Raw genomic sequence first — 15,024 nt, 5'->3', positions numbered from 1 at the left:
CAAGACAAGTTAGTGGCTAACATCATTTACTCAAAAAAATAAACTGTTAATATAAACCTCCACTCTGTGGATGCCCATATGATCTTATTATGATCGGACATGGTTAAAAAAAACACTAACTTAATAATAAATATATTATGTATGTACCTACTAAATTCTTCATAATATTATTGTACAATAATTCTCCGTTTCAATGAGGCTTATGTATAAATTTTTAAGCGAAAGTGGGCGAAAATGCAATCGGTTTTATAGGATACCTGTTCGCACGTCAATTTGTCAATATGATTTTATTGTCATTCACAAAACACATCTAATTTAATGTAGGTATTACCGCACAATTACGACATTTTTTCGTAGAAAAAAACATCAATTTCACTCGACATGGGTCGCAGGTGACAATAGAATTTTTTTTACATCGGCGCATGTGCAGATAATATAAAATAAATATAATAATATATAATACTCGTAAAATAAAATAAGCCCGAACCAGCGTTTGACGACAAACAAACCTGATATACAGTATAATGTATTTTGTATACAAATTAACTGTAAGAATTAAAAAAAAAAAAACTACCTATCTAGTCAACCCAGTTCCGAGAAGGCAGTCGAAGGTTCGGTATCTATCTAGATTCTAGACTAGACTGTAATCGTATTTTTCTTCAATAAACACCGTTCTCCGCCACAATTGAAACCCGCCCTACTACATACATCCTTCTGTCCAAAGCACGCCAAAGCCTACGGCCCCATTCCATGTCTCATCAATCCATAATATGGTATATAATAATTATTACTGTTTAAAATTTGAGGTTTTTACTTTATTTTTTTATCGTTTATAGGATCCTGAAATGCGTCGGACCTCGACATCGCTAAACCCCCCATTGTAGTTCTAGGTAAAACTTTAGTTAATATTATTATAAAAAAAACAGTGAAAACAAACAATCTATAAAACATCAACAGGTGGATACTTAATTTAAAAAAATATAGGAGAAATCATTGATCAACATTCAATTAGTTCGAATAAGTTTCAAAAACGCACCAAATCAAATTGTTCTCTCTGCTAAAACTTTGACACAAGTTCCACTTGAATATACCACTGCTGGCTTAAATTTGAACTAAACTCTAGTAAATTGGGGCGCCATAAATCTCCAAATGTGAATAATTTGCATTAATTACTAGTTGAGGAGTTAGGACCTTCACATCGTGCAAAAAAATGACCATGAACCTTTTTCTTACAAAGATATCGAACTACAAATCGTATTTTGTAAAGGTCAAGCATAAAAGCTGGCGTTATCTTTCTTATCTTTTAAGAATAGCTTAGTGCTCAAAAGCTCTCCAGGCCAAGGGATGTCCGTTTAATTCTACGTTTTTACGGACATTTTAGAATTTGTGTGTTTAAAATTACATTAAGACGCGTATCCGGTAATAAATTCTACGTTGAAGAATTTCCTGTCTGAGTGTTTTTGTTTCATTTCATGTAGAAACGATTATGATAATAATTTAGTATGGAACTACATTTTGATGAATAGTTACGAATTTTATGTGAACTATTTTTGGATTTAGAATATTCTCTAGTAACTTTTAATATTAGGTATCTGACAGTTAATGCAGGTAATTAATATGCAAGAAAAAAAGTTATACTATATTATATCGACTTTATTTCTCGTTGAATGAAAGATAAGCCTTCACACAATATCAGTAGCGAAGGGTGGAGGTAGGCTGTTAAGATCCGCCATAAATAGTGCACATTAAACTTTATTAGTCATACATACGTAGTTATTTTTATTGAACTAAGACCACATTATTTTACAGACGATATTGGTTAGATTTTAAAAACCAATTAAACCCTGCCTAAACCAAACCATAATGGTATTGATATACTTTGGGCGATACGACAAAATTATTGTGCACACTTTTCATTCATACTTATTTGTTTTCGTTTGATTAAGATTAGGTACATATTACACATATTGTTGGTTCATTTTATTAAATTCATTAAGCCCTGCCTAAACCAAACTATAATAGATAATAAAATATTATCATATAAAATATCTATAAAATATCCAAAGTTATGTATGATTTAATTGCATATTTTTAGATATTTTATAGATAGACGAGTATTTTTTTTACTATTATCTATTGTGGCTTGGTTTTCGCAAGGTTTAATTAATTGAATTTTAAAAACTAACAAACACCATAAATGTAAATTGTAGTATTATTTCAATGTAAACAAATACGTATAACTGACAAAGTTTTGTGTGCACTATTTATGATTGATCTTAACAGCCTACCTCCACCCTTCGCCACTGCACTATAGTATGTATAAAAAATAAATATTATACCATGTCTATTCAGTTTTAGTTGATGGTCACTTTAACCAGGTAATACATAAGTCTACTTTCTCCTAATAACGTGGAAAATGCATCGGTAAATTTCAGATTTGCCAGTTCGACAATGTACCCGATCTGGTGGCTGGATGAATATATTATATTTTTTGATTAGTTACTTGTACTTAGGTACCACATTATTATAATTGTTAGTGTATGTAAATTACTTACTGAGCTTTAACTTTAAGTTTGCAGAAGGGGTAAGAAAAATGAAGCTAATAATTAATGTTACCAGGGTTATAAACCAAATATTTAAATTTCTGCCGCGGGATTTACCTGAGATAAATAGAAACACCTTGCAATAGTGTAACAAGTTTAGAAGGAGAATGTATACAGTAAACCCATCGTGAGCAATCATAGAAAATCGCAAATTTATTAGGACTTTGAAATCATTGGATATATTATTTTAGTCATTGGTATAGGCAGGGCTCCAGCACTTCTGAAGACATTTTCCGTCTATGGTTAGGTATACATTATGGTATACATACGCAATCTTACGCAATAGTTTTGAGTCACGTGAATAAAGAAAAATTATGTTTCTGAATTAATTATTATAACTTGGAAACAGTCGAAAACCATTATACTTGGCATTAAAAATGCGAGTCAGTAAGTGATCACGGGAAAATGTGTTGATATTTTAGCATCCCGTCGCTACATTATTTTGTCTATGTAACGAAATTTTCAGTACCTACGTACCATATCGGTCGAAATATTAAAACTATTACCTATTTATTATTACTATGGAATTAGAAAGATTAAAACTGCGATCCGATAATATTTTGTTTAGCATTACACCACTGACTGCCTCTTCTTATAAAATAAAAGGTTAATACAATAATGTAGTGGTCATCCACGACATAAGAGTACCTATCTGATGATTGACATCCATTTTCGATCGTGAGAAATCTATCAAGAGAATTTATAATTTAATCTTAGTGATATCGTCTAGATTCTAGAATAATTCTCAATATTTAGTGTTTCTCAATCTTTTTACACCTGTGGACCACTGACAATAGGAGAAACGTTTTGCGGACCACTAAATGCAGAAATAAAAAATATTATTTATATGGTAACGTATAATAACGTCTGATCGCTGTTAATTTCGTCACATAAAACCATTAATCTATTGAATAAAAACACAATGCACAAACACAAGGGTTTTGAATGTTATTTAAGGCTATACCTTAGTTGAGGCATGGTCTAAAAAGATCGTGGCTAGGTCGCGGGTGCAAATGACGCATGCCGAACGAAATATAATTTGTCATATAAATCCAACATGCGTCCATTTAATGTTCTGTTTATTGTTCTATTAGTAACAATAATAATATATTCATTGACATGTTTTCTTTTTAAAGTAAATGGGTAACGTTTTTAGTCATCTTTACACGATTTAAGAATTAAAACCCCCGTCGCCATCACGAAACAAATTGACGTATTCACGCCTCGACGTTCGCTCTCAGACTACCAGCGAGTCCAAAATTTCGTCGCGCCTATAGTTGAATATTATTTGCCGTTTCACTGAAGTATCGCCTTAAGTATAGGTATTGGAATTTTTAGCATAGGCATTTGGACGCCAAAAATTCGCGGACCATCAGAAAAAAATCTGCAGACACTGCAGACTAAGAACTACTAATCTACGCTAAGAATGCTAAACCCTAACATGAACAGGGTTGAGGTGTCATTTATCTTAACAGCTGACCTTCATTTAAATGATTTTTAAGAATATAAAAATAAAGCAATTATGTAAGCATTTGCCGACAGAGAAAGTTAATTTTAAAATATTCAAAACAGAGGTAATAACTATCTTCAAAAGTTGTATAGGTATTAGTGTAAGCAGTGGCGCACCCAGGATTTAATATTGGGGGGGGCCCAAGAAGGATAATGTAAATTACTCCCATAGGATCTAAATCTTCTTCACAGCCTAATTTCTCGTTTATCGGTCTTTTGTCTATTGCACTCGGTGTACCTACACCATGGTCCCCACATCCTGAAACGGGCCCTCAGGCTACGATATTTGGCGGGCCCCCTACCTACCGCTAATATTAAAGGCAGTGTGAAAAACTACATAAACGTACTTCAAATTGTGTTTCAGTTCAAATTAAGGGTACTTATACAGTGAATTATTGGCTATTTTTAATACATCTACTTTAATAATAGAGCTGTCGAGTATCGACACATAATAATCAAAAAATATATCGCACAATTATATAAGTAATTCAAAATGTGTATGGTCATGATATATAATAGCGCCGCAGGCGACTTTTTTACTATTAAAACTAATTTATGATGTGTGTTTATCTCACTTATCTGGTCAACCCGACATGCCGGGCCCCCCACAGCCCGGGCCCCCAGGCTAGAGCTCTGTCAGCCCTTCCCAGCCATGACCTACACCACTCCGGAATTCGGGTGGACACAGAGAATTTTTTGACAGTTCCATTAGGGATTGTGTTTCTAAAAACACCTAACATTAGTGTTTCGAAATTTTTGTGTTAGAAATTAAAATCTAAGAATTTTTTTCTAAAAAGGGTGCTGCAGAATTATTACAAATCATTTTTTTGCCGTGTCTTTATTTGTCTAAGCCCAAAGGTATAGTTTATTGGCTTTCAATTTCAATGTTTAATATCATTCTGATAATTTTCATTTTTGGGGGGTGCCAGGGCCCCTTGGCCCCCCTGGGTGCGCCACTGAGTGTAAGGTATTGGAAAATCTTTGGCAGGGAAGCAACAATTCGCTAACGTCAATTATTATACTTACCGAAACAAGAAACAAGCTGTGTTTTTTCAGCGGCCGTCTTCATAGTGATATCTGTTGGCAGTTTTCTCAAACGGCAGCTTTTTTCATGGTGGCAGGCTCGTAAATAACTGTCAGTTACTGACTTATCGGAAAAGTTCGGAAGGACGAACGCAAGATTAAAATACATACACTTTTTTAGCATCTGATGATGGCAATGAGGGAACTTCGGCTTATTGAAACTCTGCCAGGGCAACACGAGTGGAACGCCAAATTATCTGTGACCAGATAGATACCCGGTTACTTATTTCCGATACCTAGCTGAATCCGTCCCCATAGCAAAATTAAGTGCACTTTCCACTAATAACTGATACAAATAATTCGCAAAGATATGTTGCGTTAACAGTTTTTGACGTTTTGTAAGTCTATTAATAATATTAGGTGGTATGTAGCCAATGGGGGCCGCTAACGCTTATGCTTATATCGTCAATATAGTCAAATTTGACTGTGGTTCTGCATGATTATCGCGAATCATTTGTTGATAACGCAGAAGTGAAATTCGCCACACTATTATGCATCAGTATTTAAATGTATATACGTTGACATTGTTGGCATTCGGTGCTATAAGAGCGATCTACGCGCTGAAGGGTTGACAAATGAAAATCTGTTAAATATGGTGATGGTCCGTGAGGGATTTCACGACCTTAATTTTGCTCTATGCTCCCAATGAGCTTTTAGTAATAATATTATCATGTTTCCACTTATATCATTTTATTAGCTAGCATTGTTTTGTTCTTTGAAGTCAAAATGCTGGTTGGAAAGCTTTAAAAAATGCTAGCTGCTTTTCAAATCCAAGTAAGAATGATAATCAATATTATTTATGCTCTGTGCCGGAGAGATATGGATAATTAGCATATCCAATGGATGTAAAACAACTTTCAAAAGTGGAGAATTCTAACTTATTTTTTTGGTACCTACCTAGATAATTGCATCATAGATTATTGAATTCAATTCCATCTCACCAGATTATAATATGTATTTATATTATAATCTTCTTCATCTTCTTCTCAATGAAAAACGATTCTACAGGTATCGCTCTAGAAGTTGGTAAAGGCAATACAATTTTCCTCAGTTTGCAGGATCTCCTCTAAGTTACATATTATCAGTGAGCTTGCCTTGGTCATCAATCAGGTTTCATGTTTCATCATATTATCATGGTTTGCAATCTGTTAAGGGCTTTCCATGTTCGGTACTCGACTTTGGCTCCGGATGGAAACACTCTATTGGTCATACCATATCCATTCTTGGATATTCTTTTCGCTTCCCATGTGGACGGTCGGTCCTCTTTGGGTGAGATTATACTATATAATTTACTCATAAAATATAATAATTATTACTCTACCTATTTATAATTGAATGATAAGCAACATCAAAATAATGTCTTGAATCGTTCGTATCGTGATTCATATTAAATGTATCGAAATGATTTCATAATTATCATGTCTCACATTTGATATTGCCAAGTTTATTATATTATGGGATACACCTGTTTTCTATATCACGCAGATGAAATATCACATCACATGTCAGTAAGCTGATTTTACAAAAAATGTTAATAATACATACTGCGTGTTATTATAATCAAGCAATATTTTTCTTATTCTTCGGTATGGATTTGTGTTTGCAGCTATTTCAATACATTTATTGTAATTACCCCAACTGTTTTAATCAACGTAGTAATACATATTTTTATTCCATTGTCATTTCCAGAATATAAAGACACCATGCGATGTATCCAAGAATCTGTAACGCTCGCCAGTATCGCTGTGTCCTCCGGTTCATGTAGGTCCACCGTATTCATCATGTTGAAGATATTTAGCGGTCATCGAGGAAGTCAGCTTGGCATTATCTCGAGGCATGTGTAGCCTATGGCCGAACCAGGTTTAACGCTAATCAATGTATTTTTTTATAGGTATTTAATTGTCAAACTATAATGTGTTAGTTTTAAAATAGTTTAATTTGTATAATAGGGTGTTTATAACAAATTATCTGATACCCGTTATTTAAATGAAAAGTTAATCAATATTGCTGCTATTTTAAGGAGTATCCGTGTCCTCCGGGTCATGTAGGTCCACCGTCGAAGATATTTAGCGGTCATCGAGGAAGTCAGCTTATCATCTTAAGGCATATGTAGTATGTGGCCGAATTAGGCCCAACGCTAATTGTGTTTTTTTATAGGTAGGTATTTAATTGTCAAACTATACATTGTATTAGTTTAAAAATAGTTTAATTTGTATAATGTGGGTGTTTATAACAAATTATCTGATACCCGTTATTTAAATGAAATGTTAATCAATATTGCTGCTATTTTAAATGGGGGGGGGAATACACAAATTCTTACATATTCGGATTCTTCAGATTTCTCTTCTGCCTACTGTACTGTACTATACTTCTTGAGAATAACTACCTACTTGTCAATTAATTTATATTTATTATAAATAATTTATGTTTATTTTACTGAGCAAACACTGAGATTATAATTTTTTTTTAATTAAGTATTAGCTGTTTATGTTTAATTTTTTTCAGAAAATATTTATCCTATTAGGCAATGTCATATTATTTAATGGTTATTTTATTGCTAGTGCTTTATAATTGCAACATGATAACTACAATAAGTACTACCTACCAATAGAAATTAACTCATATTAATTATTCAATCTCGAAATCAAATATTATCCCAAGGATTCTGGCGAAAATTAAGTACACCAGTATTCCATACATTTCCGCGACCGTGTCCATAATTTTCTTTTCTCCTCTCGATATGTGCGGCGTCAAATCGACATGCTTTCTTTTTTCCTTTTTTATGGCTACTATGTGTTCATCTTTCGGTGTTTTGAACTTCGGAATCTCAATTCGAAGGTTCAATAGTGCCAACAGAAAAATAAACACTTCCTGCTTATTCATTTTGACAGCCACTCTCGTAGGTAGGTATATTCTAATAAAATATTTCACAGATATATTTTCACCACTGGCTCGTGCAGTATTTTATAATAGTCGGTTATTCTTATACAATAATATTATGACATTTAACCACTCTACCGCCAAAAATAAATAGTCACGTGGTAAAAAATGAACTAATGTCTCTTTGTGTTATGTTTACAAACATGCGTCCATAGCGACCTAAATTATTTTTGTTGTCTATTCGTTACAAATAAAGTGTACTTTTGTATCAATGTTTATGTTAATATTATTTATATGCAGTCAATTGATTTTATCACTGGCAAGAATTTCGCATTAATTAAAAAAACTACTTTTGATTATTGTTATTATTTAATGACATTTAAGTACGTCGTCAAATAAACATTTAAAAACAATATTTTTAATGACTTGGCAGTTTTTTATCAAGTAATTTTTATATTAAATGTAATGTCAACATGTTGAGACGATTAACACGAATAATTAACACTTCATTGCCAAAAAAATATACACGGGTCATTTGACATAGCAGAGAAAATCGCGTATTTGCAACACTTTCACCGTTATTATTAGATTATGTAAGTCTTCAATAAAATTCACTCAAGCAGTTCGATCACTTCGTTAATTTTATAAGCAGGCTTTGAAAATGAAGGTTTGTTGTGTTTCCGATAATTTAAAAACTGTCAACAAGCTAGCGGTCGCCTGGCAAATGGGTAATTAGACCCGGTGGATTTTCTTTTAGACTCGGCCCACAATCGTGGACTATACTTGCCTCTTGTGTCATTTTCCGAGCATGCCATTCATTCACTTGTTGCCAAAAAATCATTACTCCCATGCATTTTAATACAGATAGCTTTAAATAACACTTTAATTTTAGCCAGCCAGTTCAAACGTCGACATAATGCTTAAAACTTTAATTAATATATCCTATGTGTTAAGTATCGGAAAAATAACAACACACATTGCAAAGATTACATATACCTTTACCATATTATATACTTACCTAATTACCTTGCACGGACAAATTCAATAACAATATTTAGACATCTAATATGCATTATGCAGTGACTACTACTAAAGATTTTGGCAGGGATACCAATATAAAAAAATAATGATATGCGAATAAATCAAATTCTATTCGAATCAGTCTATTTCTTGGTTTATTAATATGAGTTCCAGTTGTGATTTCTCTTTTAATATCCTCTTCTCTCTTCTTCGACTACATCCACCATTTAGATGTTGCATAATATGGACACCACACAACACTTTCAAGAATCCCTAGCAATTAATACTTATAGAAAGTAAATATCTATATAATACTATATTATACGACTAATAATTTTAGTAACGTATTAAACACTAATTTTGAAATGATTCATTTCGAAATCTCTCTAAAGAAAAATACTTATCACATCCGTAAAATAAACATAAAAAACGGATCTGTATTAGTTGCCCCAAATTTACTTTAATGGATAAAGTTTATGCCAGTCATAAACCGGAATTAAACCGGCATTCAGGGGACTGGCTTACCCTACCAGGTGCGGTATAACAGGGTACAGATCTCAGATGTTAAAATATGGGTTAACCTTTAACTTTTAACACGTGTTATTTTCGACAGTTCCGTTTGTCTCATAATATGCATCAAAGTTTGTTACGTAAACTATACTTACAGTCAGCGCTCGAAATGGAAAATTTTACGAACCGGAGCGCTTGATAATTTTACGAAAATATTAACACTGTAACTTATCTAATTCTATACATATATGTATTTTAAAAAATATTGTGTTAGATTTTTTTTATAATATGACATATCTCGCTCAGACGGTCAAATTAATATTTACACGAGACGGAGCGATAATTTTGGGGATTGTATGAACCGGAACGGCGCTCCGGTGCGTTCCGGTCCATTTCGAGCCCTGCTTACAGTTGATCTTTCCTTAGATGACAAGTTTGGGAATGCTGTATGTACTTGTGTCCTCTCATAATATGGCCGAGAGACTGTAGTTTTCTGGTTTTGATACTACGCAGCATTTCTCGGTTACTCGGTTCTTTCCCATTCCCTATCCTATTGAGAACTTCAACATTTTGTCACCAGGTCCAAAGAATTTTGAAGATGCATCCATACATACACATCTCGAAAGCTTTAACTCTCCGTGTCATCACTTGGTTTAGCGTCCATACTTATGTTGCGATCTGTAGCATTAAATTAGTGACACACTTTACAACATTAGCAATAATGATTGTCAACGTTTCCTCAATCATAACTAGACCAGTAGTGTTTTTTACTGAGAAATACGACAATATCTATGGTAATATACGCACTCAATTAATATTAAAATAAGAACAATCTATGAACCTACACTCCACTCATCGAGTTCGTCACGAGGCGTAGGTACTAATATTGTCACGAGTTCTTCACTCGACCATAGTACATCCGTTCTTCCACTCGAATCAAGTCTCTCAGTTCATCCTTATAATTAATCTCTTGATCATATCAATCTCGCAAGTATATCATTACCTCGCGATTATAATCTCACCCTATCGCATTTATTCCATTCTTGTACCAACGTGAAACGATCAATATCGCCAAACTTCCATACCATAGAAAAGAATTGAGTAATAAACCATACGTAGTCTCAGACCTAGGTTAGGTTTAGATTTGCTAAGAAAGCGTCTCATTTTGAGAAAAGCTTTAAGGTTCAAATAGACTATAATATATGACGATCGGGCACATATATGCTAAGAGCGATTTAGTGTATATGATCATATCTATGCCATTCCAACGTATTATGTATACATATTGTGTGACAGCTATGACATCGTATTTACACTCTGTGACACAGGACGCCAACATAAGAAACGGGTTTTTCGGCATTTATATGACCGATCGTCATAGAGTCTATTTGAGCCATTATGTCCCTTTGTTTTATGGCCTAACATAATAAAGTGGACCCTGCTTCAAAATTGCTACCACGTCGTGTATGGTAAGCCAGTTCTCATTAATTTTGTGTTCCTTGTCGGCATCCAATACTTGGTACTTGGTACTTATTTTATGTCATGTCGTGAACGCTTTGAATTTATAATTTGTTATGTTCATTATATGTAAAATAAATAAATTTGATTTGATTTGAAACTGTTCTGCTGTATCAATCAACAATTGAGTAAAATGTCGTTAATATTTGTCTAGTCATTTTTTAGTTATAACTAACATGACCATACGTCACGTTTTTAGGTTGCTTATCCCGTTGTCCCCAAGGCAGCTTCGGGACGCCGAAATGTCCTATTTTCAGAAAGAGAGCAACACACGGTAACGATTAGAAATATTTGAATGGGCGAATTTAACTAAAATACCTACGTGGGAAGAAATTCAAAGTGTAATAGATGTATTGCTTGAAAAGGGATTTATTAATAATTATTGTAACCAAGAAGTATTTAACGTGTATTCACTTATTTATAACTACATTACACCACAAAAATGTTTCAACCGAAAGTCGTTGGGTGGAATTGTTCAAACACATTCACACCAATAATTAGAATCATACGAGCTTTCGTATAATTATTGAATACATTTTATTTCTGTCCGACACTAATGCAGCGGTAAAAAGGGTCTTTCATCTTATGAATAAGTTGTGGACAAGCAAAAAACACAGTTATGTTATAAGTCACAGTTCTTAGAGCAATGTTAATTACCAAAGTAAATTTTGAGAAGTCTTGCCATGAATCCCATTCTTATTTGAAATCAAAACCAAATCAGAAGACCACATAAATTATTTATTTTCACGCGTTCATTCATGTTCTTTTCATTAAGAGCTTCACTTCAGTGAAACGGCAAATAATTTTCAACTATAGGTGCGACGAAATTTCGGGCTGCCAATCGGAGAGCGATAGCGAGCTGTGAACACGTCAATTTGTTTTTTGTTGGCGTCGGAAGAATTAATTCTTAAATCGTGTAAAGATGACTAAAAATGTTACCCATTTACTTTAAAAAGAAAACATGTCAATGAATATATTATTATTATTACTAATAGAACAATAAACATAACGTTAAATGGACGCATGTTGACTTTTTATGACAAATTATGTTTTGTTCTGCACGCGTCGTTTGCACAATCTTCTCGTCGCGTAGTCACGATCGTTTTAGACCTACCCCAGCTGAAGTATAACCTTAAGGCAATACATCAGTGAAACGGCAAATAATTTTCAACTATAGCCGCGACGAAATTTTGGACTCGCTCACTACTCGCTGGCATTCTGAGAGAGAACGTCGAGCTGGGCACACGTCAATTTCTTTCCTGATGGCGACGGGTGTATTAATTCTTTAATCGTGTAAAGATGACTAAAAATGTTACCCATTTACTTTAAAAAGAAAACATGTCAATGAATATATTATTATTGTTACTAATATAACAATAAACAGAACATTATATGGATGCATGTCGGATTTATATGACAAATTATATTTCGTTTGGCATGCGTCATTTGCACCCGCGACCCGCAATCCGCGCATCGCCTAGCCACGATCTTTTTAGACCGTGCCTCAACTGAGGTATAGCCTTAATAAATAAAAACGATGAAGAAATAATATGCATGTTCTCAAATACACATACTGTTACCTAAAAATTAGTAGGTAGATGTCCCGTTTTGAGGAAATAAATAAATGGTCACGTTAGTTATAACTCAAAAGACAGACAACATAATATTTCGTACTCACGTATTATGTAAGTTGTAATAACGCTGGTCAAAAGGCAAATATTTCGAAATCATAGACAGAAACACTAACATTTTATTAATTAATATAGAGTGAGCTAATTCACTCGATTTTTTGGGGTAATTTACAACGGTTCGCCAATTCTTAGATACAGTCCAAGCTCTTTGATGTTATTCTAATTATTAATGAGATCAAAACAGGGAGCACAGAATATATCAAACTATTTTATCATTATCAGTTAATGGCTAATGGATTTCACTTACGTAGCACTTATTATTTTCTATCAAAATGATATACTTATTTGTTTGTCTGTAGGTATTGATTTATGCGAGCCAAATGGAAACGAACGCGTTTTGCAAAACAAATCCAATAAAAGTATTATGGAAACTTAGCAGGTATCAGAACGTAATACATAAATGTCAAGGTGTATTCTTTTTTTATTGTATTTCAGAGATATTTTCTACTATAATTTATGAGCACATCCATATTATGTCCGTGTATCCCTAATAACTAATGATCTGAGGAACTGGGACCATTAATAAGTTGTGTTATTCCCGGCAGATATTGAATGTATTAGAACAGATCGAATTGAATAAAGAATTATTCAAAAATCGTTATATATTATGTTTCTTGAGATTCTTGTGGGTTTGTTATCATTAGTTTATCGTTATCGTGTCTAATTCTTTTCTTTCCTCGATGTTTTGGATGCTTTTCATTGCGACAGCATGAAAATTTAGAAGCTGCCAAAATTTTTTGATTCATGCATGCAAGCTTGCAACTGCAGGATAAGACATGTTTACCCATACATTTTCTTGTTATGCCGCGATAATACTTACTCTCAACAGTAAATCCATGTATAGGTAAATCATTCTACAGTGGCACCATAGGCGATTCGCGCGTGTATTGAATTGCTTGCGACAATGCCTGTTTCAATGCTAGCAAACAATACCACTACAACTGCAAGCCGCATTTACCGTACCCTTCTGCCACTGTAAAACGATTTACCTATACAGGGAACTCAGAAATAATGGGAACTGAAATACACAACGGGTAAGGCGATAGCAGGTAACCGACTCGAGTAAGGAAGAACCCGGGTTAAACTTACACACGTGTTAAGAATACGTTTTACGTCGAATACTAAAAACTGCTCTCGGTTTATGCATTTACGCTCATTTAATGTTGGTGTATTACACACACTATTGCACGTGCATAATGCGTGCTTCATTTTCGTAGGACATTCACACATTCAAAAGCCTGCTTCACCATGCGGCGTATTGAATATTGCCTATCGGTATTCTATTTATTATCTGTTCTGTGTCCATGTACGTGTAAACGGGGTATTAGGTTAAATTTTATTACTGTTACCGTCATTATTTCCGACTCATATCGACTGAAATTCGTAACACGCAACAAGCGGATTTTTTTCTATCAAAAACGTCCAACGCAACTGGAGCGTTACCCATCAGGTGGCCATTAGATATAATTAGCATGTTATCCTGTTGCAGTAGAGACGAGTTTCTATGTGCGACTGGCCTAACGAACGGCATAGATAAAAATAAATCTATAACCAATCACTACTGGCCACTAGAAGTTTTCGTGTAAGTGATCGCTGGCAAACAAATTTAGTACCTACGTTTTGTGTACAAATCTATTTTACAAATGTTCGTCATTAAATATGTAATATAGAAAACTATAGAGAAGGATACTTTCTCATTAAAGGTGATTGAAGTGTGCTGTTGAACCATGGCAATATTTATAGGAAAAAGGGAAGCACCCGATTAGGGCTCATACACACACCACTGCAGTTAAGTATATGCGATGTATATGCATACAAACGCCGCTCTAAGTGTGGGGTGTGATAGTTAGTAGGCAGTAGCGAAGGGTGGAGGTAGGCTATTAAGATCACACTATAGTGTAGTCTCCTACCATTTCCCGTAAAGTACCATAACCCCCGTGTATCATAATACCTGTATCCTTAATTTTATAATCTTAAGAATCTATAAAAAAAAACATGTCTCATCTAATCCTCATTCAAGTAGATATATGAAGCAATTTGGTTATAAACACTGCTATTGCACTCCTAATTATCACCACCAATGACATGTTGGCTCTCCACCTTCGTATCCGGAAATTTGTATATATGCAGTTCGCTCTATCACACTTCACAGTGTAATGTTTATCAGATCGCCCAACCTCTTTAGGTCGTATAGTACTGAGATAAAATTC

At 34.0% G+C, this 15,024-nt stretch overlaps 2 protein-coding genes across 4 annotated transcripts in view; both read right to left on the bottom strand.

The window, feature by feature from the left end:
* The window catches only part of LOC147078961 (uncharacterized), a 799,973-nt gene that overhangs the window by 278,087 nt on the left and 506,862 nt on the right, over positions 1-15,024 (bottom strand). The window lies entirely within an intron of this gene.
* The window catches only part of LOC147078981 (uncharacterized), a 228,723-nt gene that overhangs the window by 198,943 nt on the left and 14,756 nt on the right, over positions 1-15,024 (bottom strand). For 2 of the 3 annotated variants that reach the window (XM_085952101.1, XM_085952095.1), the window contains exon 1: positions 10,015-10,283. The exons of the other annotated variant lie outside the window; for it this stretch is intronic. In XM_085952101.1, coding sequence (XP_085808227.1) covers positions 10,015-10,121 — 107 coding nt within the window. In that variant the 5' untranslated portion in view covers positions 10,122-10,283. Of the gene's footprint in view, positions 1-10,014; positions 10,284-15,024 lie in introns of those variants that run through there. 3 annotated transcript variants of the gene reach the window in all.

This window comes from Rhyacophila brunnea, unplaced genomic scaffold, assembly GCF_057557595.1.
Source record: "Rhyacophila brunnea isolate RB1 unplaced genomic scaffold, BYU_Rbru_1.0 scaffold_10, whole genome shotgun sequence".
NCBI lineage: Eukaryota > Metazoa > Arthropoda > Insecta > Trichoptera > Rhyacophilidae > Rhyacophila > Rhyacophila brunnea.
The sequence above is the reverse complement of the archived record's forward strand: the minus strand, read 5'-3'. Positions and strand labels throughout refer to the sequence as shown.